The sequence below is a fragment of the Gadus morhua genome, chromosome 11 (assembly GCF_902167405.1).
Source record: "Gadus morhua chromosome 11, gadMor3.0, whole genome shotgun sequence".
In the NCBI taxonomy this organism is placed as follows: Eukaryota; Metazoa; Chordata; class Actinopteri; order Gadiformes; family Gadidae; genus Gadus; species Gadus morhua.
Genome location: NC_044058.1, coordinates 29,331,392 through 29,346,391, shown reverse-complemented (window position 1 = coordinate 29,346,391; position 15,000 = coordinate 29,331,392). Strand labels below are relative to the sequence as shown.

The 15,000-nt window shown below is 53.3% G+C and overlaps 2 protein-coding genes across 5 annotated transcripts in view; both read right to left on the bottom strand.

Moving 5' to 3' along the window:
* rbm19 (RNA binding motif protein 19) overlaps positions 1–7,100 on the bottom strand; it is an 11,617-nt gene extending 4,517 nt beyond the window's left edge. The window contains exons 1-15 of the mRNA XM_030369887.1: positions 6,954–7,100; positions 6,654–6,836; positions 6,434–6,547; positions 6,182–6,214; positions 5,673–5,910; positions 5,141–5,388; positions 5,000–5,059; positions 4,767–4,845; positions 4,570–4,641; positions 4,265–4,474; positions 3,584–3,714; positions 3,201–3,322; positions 2,785–2,881; positions 1,857–1,967; positions 408–608 (exon numbers count right to left, since the gene is read on the bottom strand). Of these exons, the coding sequence (XP_030225747.1) occupies positions 408–608; positions 1,857–1,967; positions 2,785–2,881; positions 3,201–3,322; positions 3,584–3,714; positions 4,265–4,474; positions 4,570–4,641; positions 4,767–4,845; positions 5,000–5,059; positions 5,141–5,388; positions 5,673–5,910; positions 6,182–6,214; positions 6,434–6,547; positions 6,654–6,836; positions 6,954–6,989 (1,935 nt within the window). The 5' untranslated portion in view covers positions 6,990–7,100. The remainder of the gene's footprint in view (positions 1–407; positions 609–1,856; positions 1,968–2,784; positions 2,882–3,200; positions 3,323–3,583; positions 3,715–4,264; positions 4,475–4,569; positions 4,642–4,766; positions 4,846–4,999; positions 5,060–5,140; positions 5,389–5,672; positions 5,911–6,181; positions 6,215–6,433; positions 6,548–6,653; positions 6,837–6,953) is intronic.
* Positions 7,101–7,397: 297 nt separating this feature from the next.
* Positions 7,398–15,000, bottom strand: part of slc2a11b (solute carrier family 2 member 11b) — a 15,964-nt gene continuing 8,361 nt past the window's right edge. For 3 of the 4 annotated variants that reach the window (XM_030369909.1, XM_030369908.1, XM_030369907.1), the window contains 7 exons: positions 14,735–14,883; positions 13,617–13,804; positions 10,696–10,806; positions 10,521–10,622; positions 10,235–10,310; positions 9,120–9,247; positions 7,398–7,999 (listed from right to left, as the gene is read on the bottom strand). In XM_030369909.1, the coding sequence (XP_030225769.1) occupies positions 7,778–7,999; positions 9,120–9,247; positions 10,235–10,310; positions 10,521–10,622; positions 10,696–10,806; positions 13,617–13,804; positions 14,735–14,883 (976 nt within the window). In that variant the 3' untranslated portion in view covers positions 7,398–7,777. Of the gene's footprint in view, positions 8,000–9,119; positions 9,280–10,234; positions 10,311–10,520; positions 10,623–10,695; positions 10,807–13,616; positions 13,805–14,734; positions 14,884–15,000 lie in introns of those variants that run through there. The other variant, XM_030369910.1, reaches the window with a different exon arrangement.

Below are 15,000 nucleotides of genomic sequence, written 5' to 3'. Positions count from 1 at the left end.
TGGCAACCCTAGGTGCAGCACGCTGCAGCCAGGGTTGCCAGATTAGGGCACATGTAAGGGCAGGTGGGCAGTGTTGCCAGATTGGGTCGTATTTCCCACCCAATCTGGCAACCCTAGGTGCAGTATAGTAGAGTACAGTATAGTACAGTGCACTAGAGTTAGGTATACTAGAGTACAGTACAGTGCACTAGAGTAAGGTACAGTAGAATAGAGTTGAGATAATACTAGAGTACAGTACAGTACAGTTTAGTACAGTACAGTAGTGTATAGTATAGTAAACTTTGCCAGCTTTGTGTGTCCTCCTCCACTCCCTCCTCTTCTTCTTCAGCCCCGCCCCCTCTCTCCATCTGCTCGTTTCTATTGGTTAAGGACCAGACTCCACCCCCCCCCCCCCCCCCCCCCCCCACCTTGCTGTAGGCCAGCTTCATGAAGGCCCTCTTGGCCTCGGTGGGCTCCAGGTACTCCACGATGGCGGTGAGCCCCGAGGGGGGCAGCAGCAGGCGGCCCAGGGAGCCGTGGGGCGCGAACACCGCCTCCAGCTCCTCCTGGGTGACCCCCGCCGGGAGGTTCTTCACCAGCACCACCGTGGTGCTACGGGCCGCCGACGCCTGGGGGAGATCAGAGGGGCAGGGGAGACACCAGCAGGTCAGGGGAGACACCAGCAGGTCAGAGGGGGGGAGATCAGAAGGTCAGAGGAGACACCAGCAGGTCAGAGGAGACACCATCAGGTCAGAGGAGACACCATCAGGTCAGAGGAGACATCAGCAGGTCAGGAGAGACACCAGCAGGTCAGAGGGGGGGAGATCAGAAGGTCAGAGGAGACACCAGCAGGTCAGAGGAGACACCAGCAGGTCAGGAGACACCAGCAGGTCAGAGGAGACACCAGCAGGTCAGAGGAGACACCAGCAGGTCAGGGGAGACACCAGCAGGTCAGGGGAGACACCAGCAGGTCAGAGGGGGGGAGATCAGAAGGTCAGAGGAGACACCAGCAGGTCAGAGGAGACACCAGCAGGTCAGATGAGACACCGTCAGGTCAGAGGAGACACCAGCAGGTCAGAGGAGACACCGTCAGGTTAGAGGAGACACCAGCAGGTCAGAGGAGACACCAGCAGGTTAGAGGAGACACCAGCAGGTCAGGAGACACCAGCAGGTTAGAGGAGACACCAGCAGGTCAGGAGACACCAGCAGGTCAGAGGAGACACCAGCAGGTCAGGAGACACCAGCAGGTCAGAGGAGACACCATCAGGTCAGAGGAGACACCATCAGGTCAGAGGAGACACCAGCAGGTCAGAGGAGACACCGTCAGGTCAGAGGAGACACCAGCAGGTCAGAGGAGACACCGTCAGGTCAGAGGAGACACCAGCAGGTCAGAGGAGACACCAGCAGGTCAGAGGAGACACCAGCAGGTCAGGAGACACCAGCAGGTCAGAGGAGACACCCCAGAGAGGAGGAGAGGAGAGCTCCCCAAACCACCCCACCTGAGGGGGGGTTTGGGGAGGAGGAGGAGGTTTGGGGAGGAGGAGGAGGAGGAGGAGGAGGTTTGGGGAGGAGGAGGAGGAGGAGGTTTGGGGAGGAGGAGGAGGAGGAGGAGGAGGAGGAGGAGGAGGAGGTTTGGGGAGGAGGAGGAGGAGGTTTGGGGAGGAGGAGGAGGAGGAGGTTTGGGGAGGAGGAGGAGGAGGAGGAGGTTTGGGGAGGAGGAGGAGGAGGTTTGGGGAGGAGGAGGAGGAGGAGGAGGTTTGGGGAGGAGGAGGAGGAGGAGGAGGAGGAGGAGGAGGAGGAGGAGGAGGAGGAGGAGGAGGAGGAGGAGGGGGTTTGGGGAGGAGGAGGAGGGGGTTTGGGGAGCAGGGAGGACCCACCTGGCTGAAGGAGTCCAGGGACACCCGGTTGTCCAGGAGGAACTGTCGTGTCTCCTGGACGATCTGCGTCTCCCCCAGGGCCATACGGACCGCCACACTGCCCCGGGACTCCTTGAGGGACGGAGGACAGAGGACAGGGTCACACACGGACACAGGGACAGAGGACAGGGTCACACACGGGCACAGGGACAGAGGACAGAGGACAGAAGGACACACGGACACAGGACAGAGGGACAGAGGGACACACGGACAGAAGGACACACACAGGGACACACACAGACACAGGGACACAGGGACACACAGACAGAGGGACACACGGACACACACAGGGACACACACAGACACAGGGACACACGGACAGAGGGACACACGGACAGAGGACAGAAGGACACACGGACAGTGGGACACACGGACAGAGGGACACACAGACACAGGGACACACAGACACAGGGACACACGGACAGAGGGACACACGGACAGAGGGACACACGGACAGAGGACAGAGGGACACACGGACAGAGGACAGAGGGACACACGGACAGAGGGACACACGGACAGAGGGACACACGGACAGAGGGACACACGATGACACGCGGACACGGGGCCCCCCAGGGCCACAGAACAGAGCTCCTTGGTGCCGTCAGATACTAGAATAAACTCAATCATAGAAACACACCCATGGGTTTGTGGAGCCTTCGCTAGTGGTAAACTTTGGGTGAATAAAGTATTGCAGCATCTCCCAGTGTACGATGAGGCGCAGTGAGGGCGACCATGGGGGAGGTACGTGTGAGGGCTCTGGATCACGGTAGCTGTCGCCTGGAGAGGAGGGCAGCATACGACCTAACCACCCGTCCACCTGTAGTCACACCTGGAGCTCCGAGAGCTGGACCTGCTGGGGTCCAGGCCGCTCAGAGAGGAGGCTACTCACGTGGTCCAGCACTTGGCTCTTGGTGGTGTTGTACTTCTCGGCGATGGCGTCTGCAACGGCATTGGTCCCCACGAACAGGCTGTTCCAGTTGTGAGAGCTGAAGGAGAGGTATACAGTAGACAGGTTTGAAAACAAAGGTCACAGGTCATTAACATAGGCTCCATGTCAATACCATCCGAATGAGATGCGTATCAAGGTTCACAGGTCATAACCACCCTAATGAGATGCGTATCAAGGTTCACAGGTCAAGGTTCACAGGTCTGCGTATCAAGGTTCACAGGTCAAGGTTCACAGGTCAGTTCCACCCTAATGAGATGCGTATCAAGGTTCACAGGTCAGTTCCACCCTAATGAGATGCGTATCAAGGTTCACAGGTCAAGGTTCACAGGTCAGTTCCACCCTAATGAGATGCGTACCTGTTGCTGGCCGCTTTGCTCTTGGCGTCTCGCTGCCGTTTGAAGGAGGAGCCTCCGACCGCCTCGGCCGCGTCCTCCTTCTCCTTCTTTAGGGTGGAGGGCAGCAGGTGCAGCATGCGCCCCTGCAGGAGGTGAAACGTCAATGGACGGCATTCCTACAGCGTGTTCCCAACCAGTGGCCACTCAGGGCTTCACAATGTTACAACATTCACACACCGACGGCGGAGTCAGCCCCGCAGGGCGACTGCCAGCTGGTCAGGAGCAGTCAGGGTGAGGCGTCTCGCTCAGGGACACCTCCACACTCAGCTAGGGGGAGCCGGGGATCGAACCAGCAACCTTCCGGTTACCGGCCAACCCGCCCTACCTCCTGAGCGTGCCCTCACCTGGAACACGTGGCCATCCAGCTGGGCCATGGCCGACACGGCGTTCTCGGGGATCATGTAGGTGACGAAGGCGAACCCCTTGGACTGCTTGGTGAGGTTGTCGATGGGGAACAGAACCTCGGAGAGCGGCCCTGCAGGGGAGCACCTCGTTAGCCTTCTGGGGAGCAACAACTTTCTTTGGGTCATTTGTAGATATGTTCCGATCCAATTTCTCCTTCCCGATACCAATTCTGATTCCTGATATTAAGTATCGGCCAATACCGAGTGTATCCCGATGCAGCATCTGGCATTGTAACTACTGAAGACCTTGTTCTTATTGGTTCTCTTACGATGACCACAATGTAGAGTCGGCTCACTTACTGTCAACAATTATTTTTTTCAGAACTAGATCATATACATTTATAATAATAATACATTTGTATTTTTGTAGTTAAGATTGAGCATCCATGTGTTTCCGACTTGGTAGCTCGAACACACGCTAGTCGGAGATCACGCGTTTCCCATTCCAACTTCTCACCTCCAACCTAACGAACGCAGCAGAACACCACGCGTCTTTGTGATGTTTGTTGCATGTATAGTACCGTCATATGACGGTATCGCATCAGCGCATAGACTTGCGTACTCGCCGACGCCTATACTGTATAGACATTTCATTGTATTTGAATCCACGTGTCAGCTCACCGTGCCGGGTGAAGAGGTTCTTGATGTCCTCCTCGCTGCAGGTGTAGGGCAGGTTCCTGATGAAGATGCGGCCCGACTCGGCCACGTCTTCCTCCTCCTCGTCCTCCTTCAGCGCCCTGGCGAAGTTCTGCTCGGCCTCTTTCTCCCTCTTCTTCTTCCAGGCGCTGTCCTTGGAGCCGTCCACGCGAAACACTTCGATGTAGCGTCCGCCTGGGGTGACAGTTCCTCAGTGAGTCATACGTACACACACGTTATTACGCACCTTTACCAACGCGTGTTAAACAACTGGTGCTCATAGAACCCACCCATGTAGTCGTTGGTCTTCTGGAGGGCCTTGTCCACCTCTGCATCCGACTGCAGATCAACATAAATGTACCCTGGGAGCAGAGATAGAGAGACACAGTTAACATAAGGACGCATTACCCATAAACACCAGCACCAGTTCACAGCAGAGAGGAAGAGGAAGGGGAGGTAGGAGAGGAAGGAGGAGCGGTCCACACACCGGTTCGGCTGCCGCTCTCGTTGCGTCCGATGCGGATGGCGGCCGGCTTCAGAGGGGTCATGAACTCTCGGATTTGTTGCTGTCATGACAACAGAGGAAACAGAGGTCATCATTAATGAAGACCGTCATATCCAGGTTGTAGAGAACAAACAATTCAAGGCTCTTCACCTTGAATTCGAAAATGACCACAAAAGAAAAAGAGCATGATGATCAGAGCGGTCCTCTGTGCGCACCTCTTTGACGGTGAACGGAGCTCCTCTCAGCTTCACCGTGAAGTCCGTGGCGGGCTCCGTCTGCACAACAGGGGGCCGGGGTCAGGGGGCGGGCGGGGCAAAGACGGAATAACGCGTGTGTGGTAACGTGTGAGTGTTCACCTCCTGCTTGGCTTTTTTGCCTCGCTTCTTCTCCCCCCCGGGGGTCGCAGCGGGCTGGGGGAGGCCGTCTCTGTCCCCACTCTCATAAGCGCTGTCCACCTGAGCCCCAGGGGTCCGCTCTTCCTCCTCCCCACCCTCCTCTTCCTCCTCCTCCTCCTCCTCCTCCATGGTCTCCTCCGTCGGGGCCACCTTGGACCTCAGGTACTCCATGTCTGACAGGCCGCTCTTCAGAGCCTCCTTGGTCTCAGCTGAACCCAGAAACAGCCATTATATTATCATCCGTTTTATCTGATTTTACTTTCATTTTATGTTATTCTTTCTACTGATCTTAAACTCTCATTGATCAAAATGGTAAGTCTTTACATAAACACCTTCTAGTAATATTAACGTCTGCTACTTTTTTTAACGCTGTTTTGATATATCGTTCGCATAATGATTTGAAGTATCTGTGCAAGGTGATATACATAAAGGTTGTTTTTATCATCATCATCTTAGTAACAAATCAACCCCAACAGGGGAACGGAGAGCCCACCTGGCTCTGCGCCAGTTCCCTGCTCCTCCTCTTCCTCCTCCTGCTCTTCGTCCTCTGACTGGTCCGAGTCGAAGTTAAGGTAGTCATCGTTGGCGGCGGGTTTCCTGGCGACCCGGGGCTCGGCCTTGGCGGGGGGCCGGCTGCTCTCCAGGGGGGTCGAGTCGTTGGCCCAGGTGGGCACTTGGTTTCGTTTTGTGTGAACCAAGACGAACTCCCTGAAGGCTGGCTCCTCCTCCAACTGGGGGTCAGAGGTCAAAGGTCACCGTGTGCTGCCTAGAACCGCTAGGTCTATTGAATACATTCATATCTATCAATATGATACTGCAGGATTTAGATTGGTGTGTGGACGATCGTTTTGATTTGTTGTCCTTTATTGCAGTAATAACACGCCCGGTAGACAAGAGCAGAGACAAACACTCTGCTTTACAAGCAAATTATCACATAATCAGTCTGTGGAAGAGGGATCTCTAAATAAATCGTATTTTATTAAGCCAAAAGGAACCACTTACTTCATCGAGTTTCTTGATGGACGGCTTCTTTTTCTGTGGACGAAATGACAGAAGACAATTTACATTTCAACGCTCGGAGACCGTGATCATTGTGTCCTCTTATGTAAGGCCACCACCTTCACGTGCTGAAGAGACACTTGTTCATTGCGGTTAAGCGGATTGGTCGATCAGTTGTGATTCATTTGTTTTAAGGTGAAGTTAGAGATGCTGCACTATGTCAGGGTTAGGGTCAGGGCTAGGGTCAGGGTTTACCTTCAAGCTGTCTGTGTCTACCACGGCAGCGGGTGCCGGCGGGGCTGCGGTCTGGCTGTGCTTGCTCCAGGCTTTGGTTTTTGAGGGGTCGCCAAACGCCTTACACATCTCCACCTGAACAGAACAAGTGAAGAACTCAAGATGTTTACACGAATAGCTACAGGCATGGAAACATAAAAGGGTTGTATAAGGATGGAGGTTGACCCTCATCATCTCTTACTGTAACTCTCGATGTGTCCAAGAAGCTCCTGTTGAAATGTTGCTGCGCTTTGACAGCATCTTCTTCCGTTTTATATCCAACAAAACCGAACTTACGAAACTTGCCATCCTTCGTAAACTTTAACGTGCAGTCTGTTAGCGTTCCGATGGCAGCAAACAGTTCCCGGAACCTCTCCTCCTTCATCTATAATGACAACAGAGCACCTCAACATGGGCACAGAGAGGACAGGCTGCTCGTCGCTACGGTTCAGAGTGGACCTAAGCCGAACCAGACGATGTAGCCGCTGGGTGAAGGACTTACCCCGTTAGGAAGGTTCTTAACGATGAGTCGCGACATCCTTGCTTAAATAAAAGGATTATTATCCACCGAACTTTGGTATTACAGAAGATGTCAACAAACAAGCATGGTATTAACCCGAGGTCGCCATTGATATGGGAGGGGCTTACTGTGCCGTAAGTACGCATGCGTACGCAGTTCATACGTTTTGACCCGTGAAAGCGGTCAGAGAAAGCAGTTAATTTTAAATGGATTTATGTATTCATGTTTCACTGACAACAACGATGGCGAACACATGAATGCATTAAAATATTTAAAATGGTTTTATCATTGACCATTAAAAATTCTCCAAATGATATTGTCCTTTATTCTAATAAAATATAGTTATATTATCATATGTAACATAATAGTTATATTACTGGCTTTTGTGAGTAACTATGAACTATGAAGAATGATAAAGCATGAAAATGTAAATATTATCATCTTTATTAAAAATTAAAGCATTGCAAGATGGTGCATTCCATTACAGAGACTTCCCAAAACAGTCTTTGACCAGTAGAAAAGTATTCAGTAAGAATCCTCTTGTTATCTTCAGCTGTCGTGATGACCTGAGTTGACTTGTTCAAGGGCAGAGCTGTGTGTTCATAGAGGGGTCGACACAATGGTTCATAGAGCGGTCGACACGATGGTTTTCACCTCCTGTGGTCATAGACGGGTCAACACGATGGTTTCACTCCTCCTGTGAGTTCATAGAGGGGTCAACACGGTGGTCCATATAAGTTGACACGATGGTTTCCGCTCCTGTGTGTTCATAGAGCGTCGAGGCGATGGTTTCCCCTCCTGTGTGTTCATAGAGTGGTCGAGGCGATGGTTTCCCCTCCTGTGTGTTCATAGAGCGTCGAGGCGATGGTTTCACCTCCTGACTTCTCCTTCTCCTCTCCCATCTGGAACTCCTGGTGGATCTCCAGGAAGGTCTTACCCTTGGTCTCCGGGACGACAAAGAGGATGTATGCCCCCGCCCCGATGCACACCACCAGGAAGACCAGGAAGGAGTACTGCTGCAGCCCGGTCTGGGGGAAACCACACGTCACCCTGAGGCTGAAACCCTGAGTCTGCACCCTGAGTCTGCACCCTAACTCTGAAAACCTGAGTCTGCACCCTGAGTCTGAAACCCTGAGTCTGCACCCTAACTCTGAAACCCTGAGTCTGCACCCTAACTCTGAAACCCTGAGTCTGCACCCTGAGTCTGCACCCTGAGTCTGCACCCGGAATCTGAAACCCTGGGTCTGCACCCTGAGTCTGCACCCTAACACTGAAACCCTGAGTCTGCACCCTGAGTCTGCACCCTGAGTCTGCACCCTGAGTCTGCACCCTAACTCTGAAACCCTGAGTCTGCACCCTGAGTCTGAAACCCTGAGTCTGCACCCTAACTCTGAAACCCTGAGTCTGCACCTTAACTCTGAAACCCTGAGTCTGCACCCTGAGTCTGCACCCTGAGTCTGCACCCGGAATCTGAAACCCTGAGTCTGCACCCTGAGTCTGCACCCTAACACTGAAACCCTGAGTCTGCACCCTGAGTCTGCACCCTGAGTCTGCACCCTAACTCTGAAACCCTGAGTCTGCACCCTGAGTCTGAAACCCTGAGTCTGCACCCTGAGTCTGCACCCTAACTCTGAAACCCTGAGTCTGCACCCTGAGTCTGCACCCTGAGTCTGCACCCTGACTCTGAAACCCTGAGTCTGCACCCTGAGTCTGTACCCTAACACTGAAACCCTGAGTCTGCACCCTGAGTCTGCACCCTGAGTCTGCACCCTAACTCTGAAACCCTGAGTCTGCACCCTGAGTCTGAAACCCTGAGTCTGCACCCTGAGTCTGCACCCTAACTCTGAAACCCTGAGTCTGCACCCTGAGTCTGAAACCCTGAGTCTGCACTTACTCTGAAACCCTGAGTCTGCACCCTGAGTCTGACACCCTGACTCTGTCCCCCTGAGTCTGAGACAGAAAGCCTCTCTGATTCCCCTTCATACAATAGAATAGAATGGCTCTTTATTTGGCCCGAGGGGGAATCTGCCTGCACATGCAGAGGGTTGAATCAACAGTAAGTCCAATGAAATAAGGCCCTTTGTCGAAGGTGAACCAAAAGCGTCTGCTTAATGCCCTGAAGGTACACGTCCTGCTGTGACCGCTCACCACGATGAAGGGGAAGACCATCCCTACGGTGAAGAAGCTCAGCCAGCTCACCACCCCACTGATGATGTACGCAGCTGGGCGCGTGGTCTGGGTGAAGAGCTCCGTGTTCAGGATGTTGGTTACACCACCTTCACCAGGGACAAGGTGTTAATTACACCACCTTCACCAGGGACAAGGTGTTAATTACACCACCTTCACCAGGGACAGGATGTTAGTTACACCACCTTCACCAGAGACACGTGTTAGTTACACCACCTTCACCAGAGACACGTGTTAGTTACACCACCTTCACCAGAGACACGTGTTAGTTACACCACCTTCACCAGAGACACGTGTTAGTTACACCACCTTCACCAGAGACAGGATGTTAGTTACACCACCTTCACCAGAGACAGGATGTTAGTTACACCACCTTCACCAGAGACAGGATGTTAGTTAAACCACCTTCACCAGAGACAGGATGTTAGTTACACCACCTTCACTAGAGACACGTGTTAGTTACACCACCTTCACCAGAGACAGGATGTTAGTTACACCACCTTCACCAGAGACAGGATGTTAGTTACACCACCTTCACCAGAGACAGGATGTTAGTTACACCACCTTCACCAGAGACAGGATGTTAGTTACACCACCTTCACTAGAGACACGTGTTAGTTACACCACCTTCACCAGAGACAGGATGTTAGTTACACTACCTTCACTAGAGACACGTGTTAGTTACACCACCTTCACCAGAGACAGGATGTTAGTTACACCACCTTCACACAGAGACAAGCTGGCCGTGGATCAGAAGCGGCCCCTCCCTTCTCCAGAGAAGGACGAGTGCAACGAAGGGCTTATTTATGGTTCCACGTTGACGCAACGCAAGGGGGTTACGGACCCCTTACGTCCTTCCGGACCCTCCTTACGTCCTTGCGGACCCTCCTTGCGCCTCCCAAAAATTGTAACCTTGCGTAGAGGCGACGCAGCAGCAAGGGCTGTTATTGGTCCGCTGACGTAAACCCGACGTAAACCTGACGCAGAACCAAAACAGGTTCAAGACCTTGTCGATGCGACTGCGTCGTCATTGCGTTGCGTCAACGTGGAACCAAGCCTTTTGAGGCAGGCGTTACCTGGTCCCAAACCGAAACTCAGGATGAAGGCGAAGATGCAGGCCATGCTCACATAGGGCAGGGCGGGGCTGGCGTCCTGATGGAGCGACGACAAAAATAAATGGGCTGACAGAAATAGATTAAATGTAAAAAATAAAATGTTGTTCTTTATAAAGTATCAATAAATCAGTGACATAGTTGTTATTATAAATAAGAAATCAATCATGGCTATAGTTATTCTGCCTTCATTTCGCTGCTGACACCCTTTCCCTCGTGGTTCATGAAGTGTTCCCCTAGTGGCCGTTACCTGGTAGGTCAGGGACAGGGTGAACCCAACGCAGCAGACGGACATCAGGAAGTACCCTCCCACGATCAACACCCTCCTGCCCAGGCGGTCGATGAGCAGCCCCTGGAAGACACGCGTCATGAGACCATCGCAGCCCCCCCCCGCCACCCGGTATAAAGGTACAGCGCGTACTCACACAGGTCAGGGCAGTGATGCATTCACAGGCGCCGGTGCCCACAGTCGCATATGGAATCTTATCGGCAGCGATACCACACTGCCTGAACACAGAATCTGCATAGAAATAAATCTGGAAGAAACAAAAGTTGTTCAGTATGATAACAACCTCCCCACTGCACTATCTAACCTCAACCTCCCTACTGTCTAACCCTCCACCTCCCTACTGTCTAACCCTCCACCTCCCTACTATCTAACCCTCCACCTCCCTACTGTCTAACCCTCCTCCTCCCTACTGTCTAACCCTCCACCTCCCTACTGTCTAACCCTCCTCCTCCCTACTGTCTAACCCTCCACCTCCCTACTGTCTAACCCTCCACCTCCCTACTGTCTAACCCTCCACCTCCCTACCATCTTACCCTCCACATCCCTACCGTCTAACCCTCCATCTCCCTACTATCTAACCCTCCTCCTCCCTACTGTCTAACCCTCCACCTCCCTACTGTCTAACCCTCCTCCTCTCCACCATCTTACCCTCCTCCTCCCTACTGTCTAACCCTCCTCCTTCCTACTGTCTAACCCTCCTCCTCCCTACTGTCTAACCCTCCTCCTCCCTACTGTCTAACCCTCCTCCTCCCTACTGTCTAACCCTCCTCCTCCCTACTGTCTAACCCTCCTCCTCCCGACTGTCTAACCCTCCATCTCCCTACTGTCTGACCCTCCTCCTCCCTACTGTCTAACCCTCCTCCTCCCTACTGTCTAACCCTCCTCCTCCCTACTGTCTAACCCTCCTCCTCCCTACTGTCTAACCCTCCTCCTCCCTACTGTCTAACCCTCCACCTCCCTACTGTCTAACCCTCCTCCTCCCTACTGTCTAACCCTCCACCTCCCTACTGTCTAACCCTCCTCCTCCCTACTGTCTAACCCTCCTCCTCCCTACTGTCTAACCCTCCTCCTCCCGACTGTCTAACCCTCCATCTCCCTACTGTCTGACCCTCCTCCTCCCTATTGTCTAACCCTCCTCCTCCCTACTGTCTAACCCTCCTCCTCCCTACTGTCTAACCATCCTCCTCCCTACTGTCTAACCCTCCTCCTCCCTACTGTCTAACCCTCCTACCTCCCTACTGTCTAACCCTCCACCTCCCTACTGTCTAACCCTCCACCTCCCTACTATCTAACCCTCCACCTCCCTACTGTCTAACCCTCCTCCTCCCTACTGTCTAACCCTCCACCTCCCTACTGTCTAACCCTCCTCCTCCCTACTGTCTAACCCTCCACCTCCCTACTGTCTAACCCTCCACCTCCCTACTGTCTAACCCTCCACCTCCCTACCATCTTACCCTCCACATCCCTACCGTCTAACCCTCCATCTCCCTACTATCTAACCCTCCTCCTCCCTACTGTCTAACCCTCCACCTCCCTACTGTCTAACCCTCCTCCTCTCCACCATCTTACCCTCCACATCCCTACTGTCTAACCCTCCTCCTCCCTACTGTCTAACCCTCCTCCTCCCTACTGTCTAACCCTCCACCTCCCTACTGTCTAACCCTCCTCCTCCCTACTGTCTAACCCTCCTCCTTCCTACTGTCTAACCCTCCACCTCCCTACTGTCTAACCCTCCTCCTCCCTACTGTCTAACCCTCCACCTCCCTACTGTCTAACCCTCCTCCTCCCTACTGTCTAACCCTCCTCCTCCCTACTGTCTAACCCTCCTCCCTACTGTCTAACCCTCCTCCTCCCTACTGTCTAACCCTCCACCTCCCTACTGTCTAACCCTCCTCCTCCCTACTGTCTAACCCTCCTCCTCCCTACTGTCTAACCCTCCACCTCCCTACTGTCTAACCCTCCACCTCCCTACTGTCTAACCCTCCTCCTCCCTACCATCTTACCCTCCACATCCCTACCGTCTAACCCTCCACCTCCCTACCGTCTAACCCTCCTCCTCCCTACTGTCTAACCCTCCTCCTCCCTACCGTCTAACCCTCCACCTCCCTATTGTCTAACCCTCCTCCTCCCTACTGTCTAACCCTCCACCTCCCTACTGTCTAACCCTCCACCTCCCTACTGTCTAACCCTCCTCCTCCCTACTGTCTAACCCTCCTCCTCCCTACTGTCTAACCGTCCTCCTCCCTACTGTCTAACCCTCCTCCTCCCTACTGTCTAACCGTCCTCCTCCCTACTGTCTAACCCTCCTCCTCCCTACTGTCTAACCCTCCTCCTCCCTACTGTCTAACCCTCCTCCTCCCTACTGTCTAACCCTCCATCTCCCTACTGTCTAACCCTCCTCCTCCCTACTGTCTAACCCTCCTCCTCCCTACTGTCTAACTGTCCTCCTCCCTACTGTCTAACCCTCCACCTCCCTACTGTCTAACCCTCCTCCTCCCTACTGTCTAACCGTCCTCCTCCCTACTGTCTAACCCTCCTCCTCCCTACTGTCTAACCCTCCTCCTCCCTACTGTCTAACCCTCCTCCTCCCTACTGTCTAACCCTCCATCTCCCTACTGTCTAACCCTCCTCCTCCCTACTGTCTAACCCTCCTCCTCCCTACTGTCTAACCCTCCTCCTCCCTACTGTCTAACCCTCCTCCCTACTGTCTAACCCTCCTCCCTACTGTCTAACCCTCCTCCTCCCTACTGTCTAACCGTCCTCCTCCCTACTGTCTAACCGTCCTCCTCCCTACTGTCTAACCCTCCTCCCTACTGTCTAACCCTCCTCCTCCCTACTGTCTAACCCTCCTCCTCCCTACTGTCTAACCCTCCTCCCTACTGTCTAACCCTCCACCTCCCTACTATCTAAGTTCTCCATCACCTCCACCTTCCTGCTATCTAAACCCTCAGGACCACTACACTAACTCACCTGCCTCCAGTTGGTCTGCACTCGCTGTGAAGCATCAATGGTTCCTAAAACACATCTCTAGGTGGAGGGCAGGTCATTTGGACGTACAGCGTTTATGCCGTTGAGCTGCTGAGCCGAGTTGATGACGAAGACGGTGAGGAGCTGCCAGCGCAGGCTGCGGTCTGCAAAGAGCTCCCAGGGTTTCAGCGTCTGGACGCCCAACGCCAGGATCCGCTCACTCTCCATTTCTTCCCTCTCCTTCTCAAAGTGGTCCAAACCGTTGAACCGCTTCAGGGCTAGGGGGAGAGACACAGACGCCTCACATGAACTCTCTCCTGGGCGCATCCTGCAGAACCAACCAGCCGGTTCTGCACTGGGAGGGTGCTCAGATAATCAATAACAATATCTTAAGAGGGATTTCTAAAAGGTTGTGTGGACCATGACATGACATGACACTGTTACAAGAATGCGATTGCCGATTGCATGCAGGCCCGCCGCTGCCTATACGCAGAGTACGCAGAGTGGGTAGGGCACCAAGTACCTGGGGGGGGCACCAAAAATTAAGTTTTGTAAAAACCTTAATTTCTCTCTGCGACTCTGCGATCCTGCCGATGTCAGGCGCTCAACCGCTTCCGCAAAAGATTCAAAACTCACCTGTTCAGAGTTCACCTCGACTCTGCATAGCTACCCAGCCCCTTCCGGCCACCATTGTATGTTGTACGTCCCGGCACTTAATGTACGCACTTATTGTACGCACTTAATCTACATTGCACTTATTCAAAGTACTTAACTGTGTAGCATCTGCAGTAGCTGCTAGCATTGCTGTACACGGGGAATGGGTTAGCCTAGCGATTGTTAGTACTTGCACTTGGCTCTATGACCATCTTTACTGTACTGACAGTGATATATAGTTTCACTTCTTATGACAAATGTACTTAATGTAAGTCGCTTTGGTTAAAAGCGTCTGCTAAATGCCCTAAATGTTAATGTAAATGTAATAAAAAATAAAATAATGAATTCATTAATTACAAGATGTTTAAATTAGTTATGAAGAGGCCAACCGTGGTTTTTTCATAATTGTATAACCTATCACTCAATTTCGGCAAATTAGATGTTTTTACCGAATATATAAAAAGAGGCTCCCCCCCCCCCCCCGCTAGCGCAGGGCACCGAAACGGCCAGCACCGGCCCTGGACATGTACACCTGCCCAATCAGGAGACGGTACCTTCCTCACACGCCTCCTCGTCGCCGCGGTCCATCAGCAGGTAGCGAGGGCTCTCGGGGCAGAAGGGCAACGCGAGGAGCTGCAGCAGGGCCGGGAGGCAGGTGGTGGCGAGGAGGAGGGGCCAGAGGCCTTCATCGCCCAGCAGCTCTCTGCACAAACACAGGAGGGTGTCGAACCCTGAGGCGCGGGCAGCGTCTGAAGCCCCGGTCAGGCCTGTGATCGGCGGGCCGGAACCAGCTTCCTGCTGAACACTCAAGACTCACTTA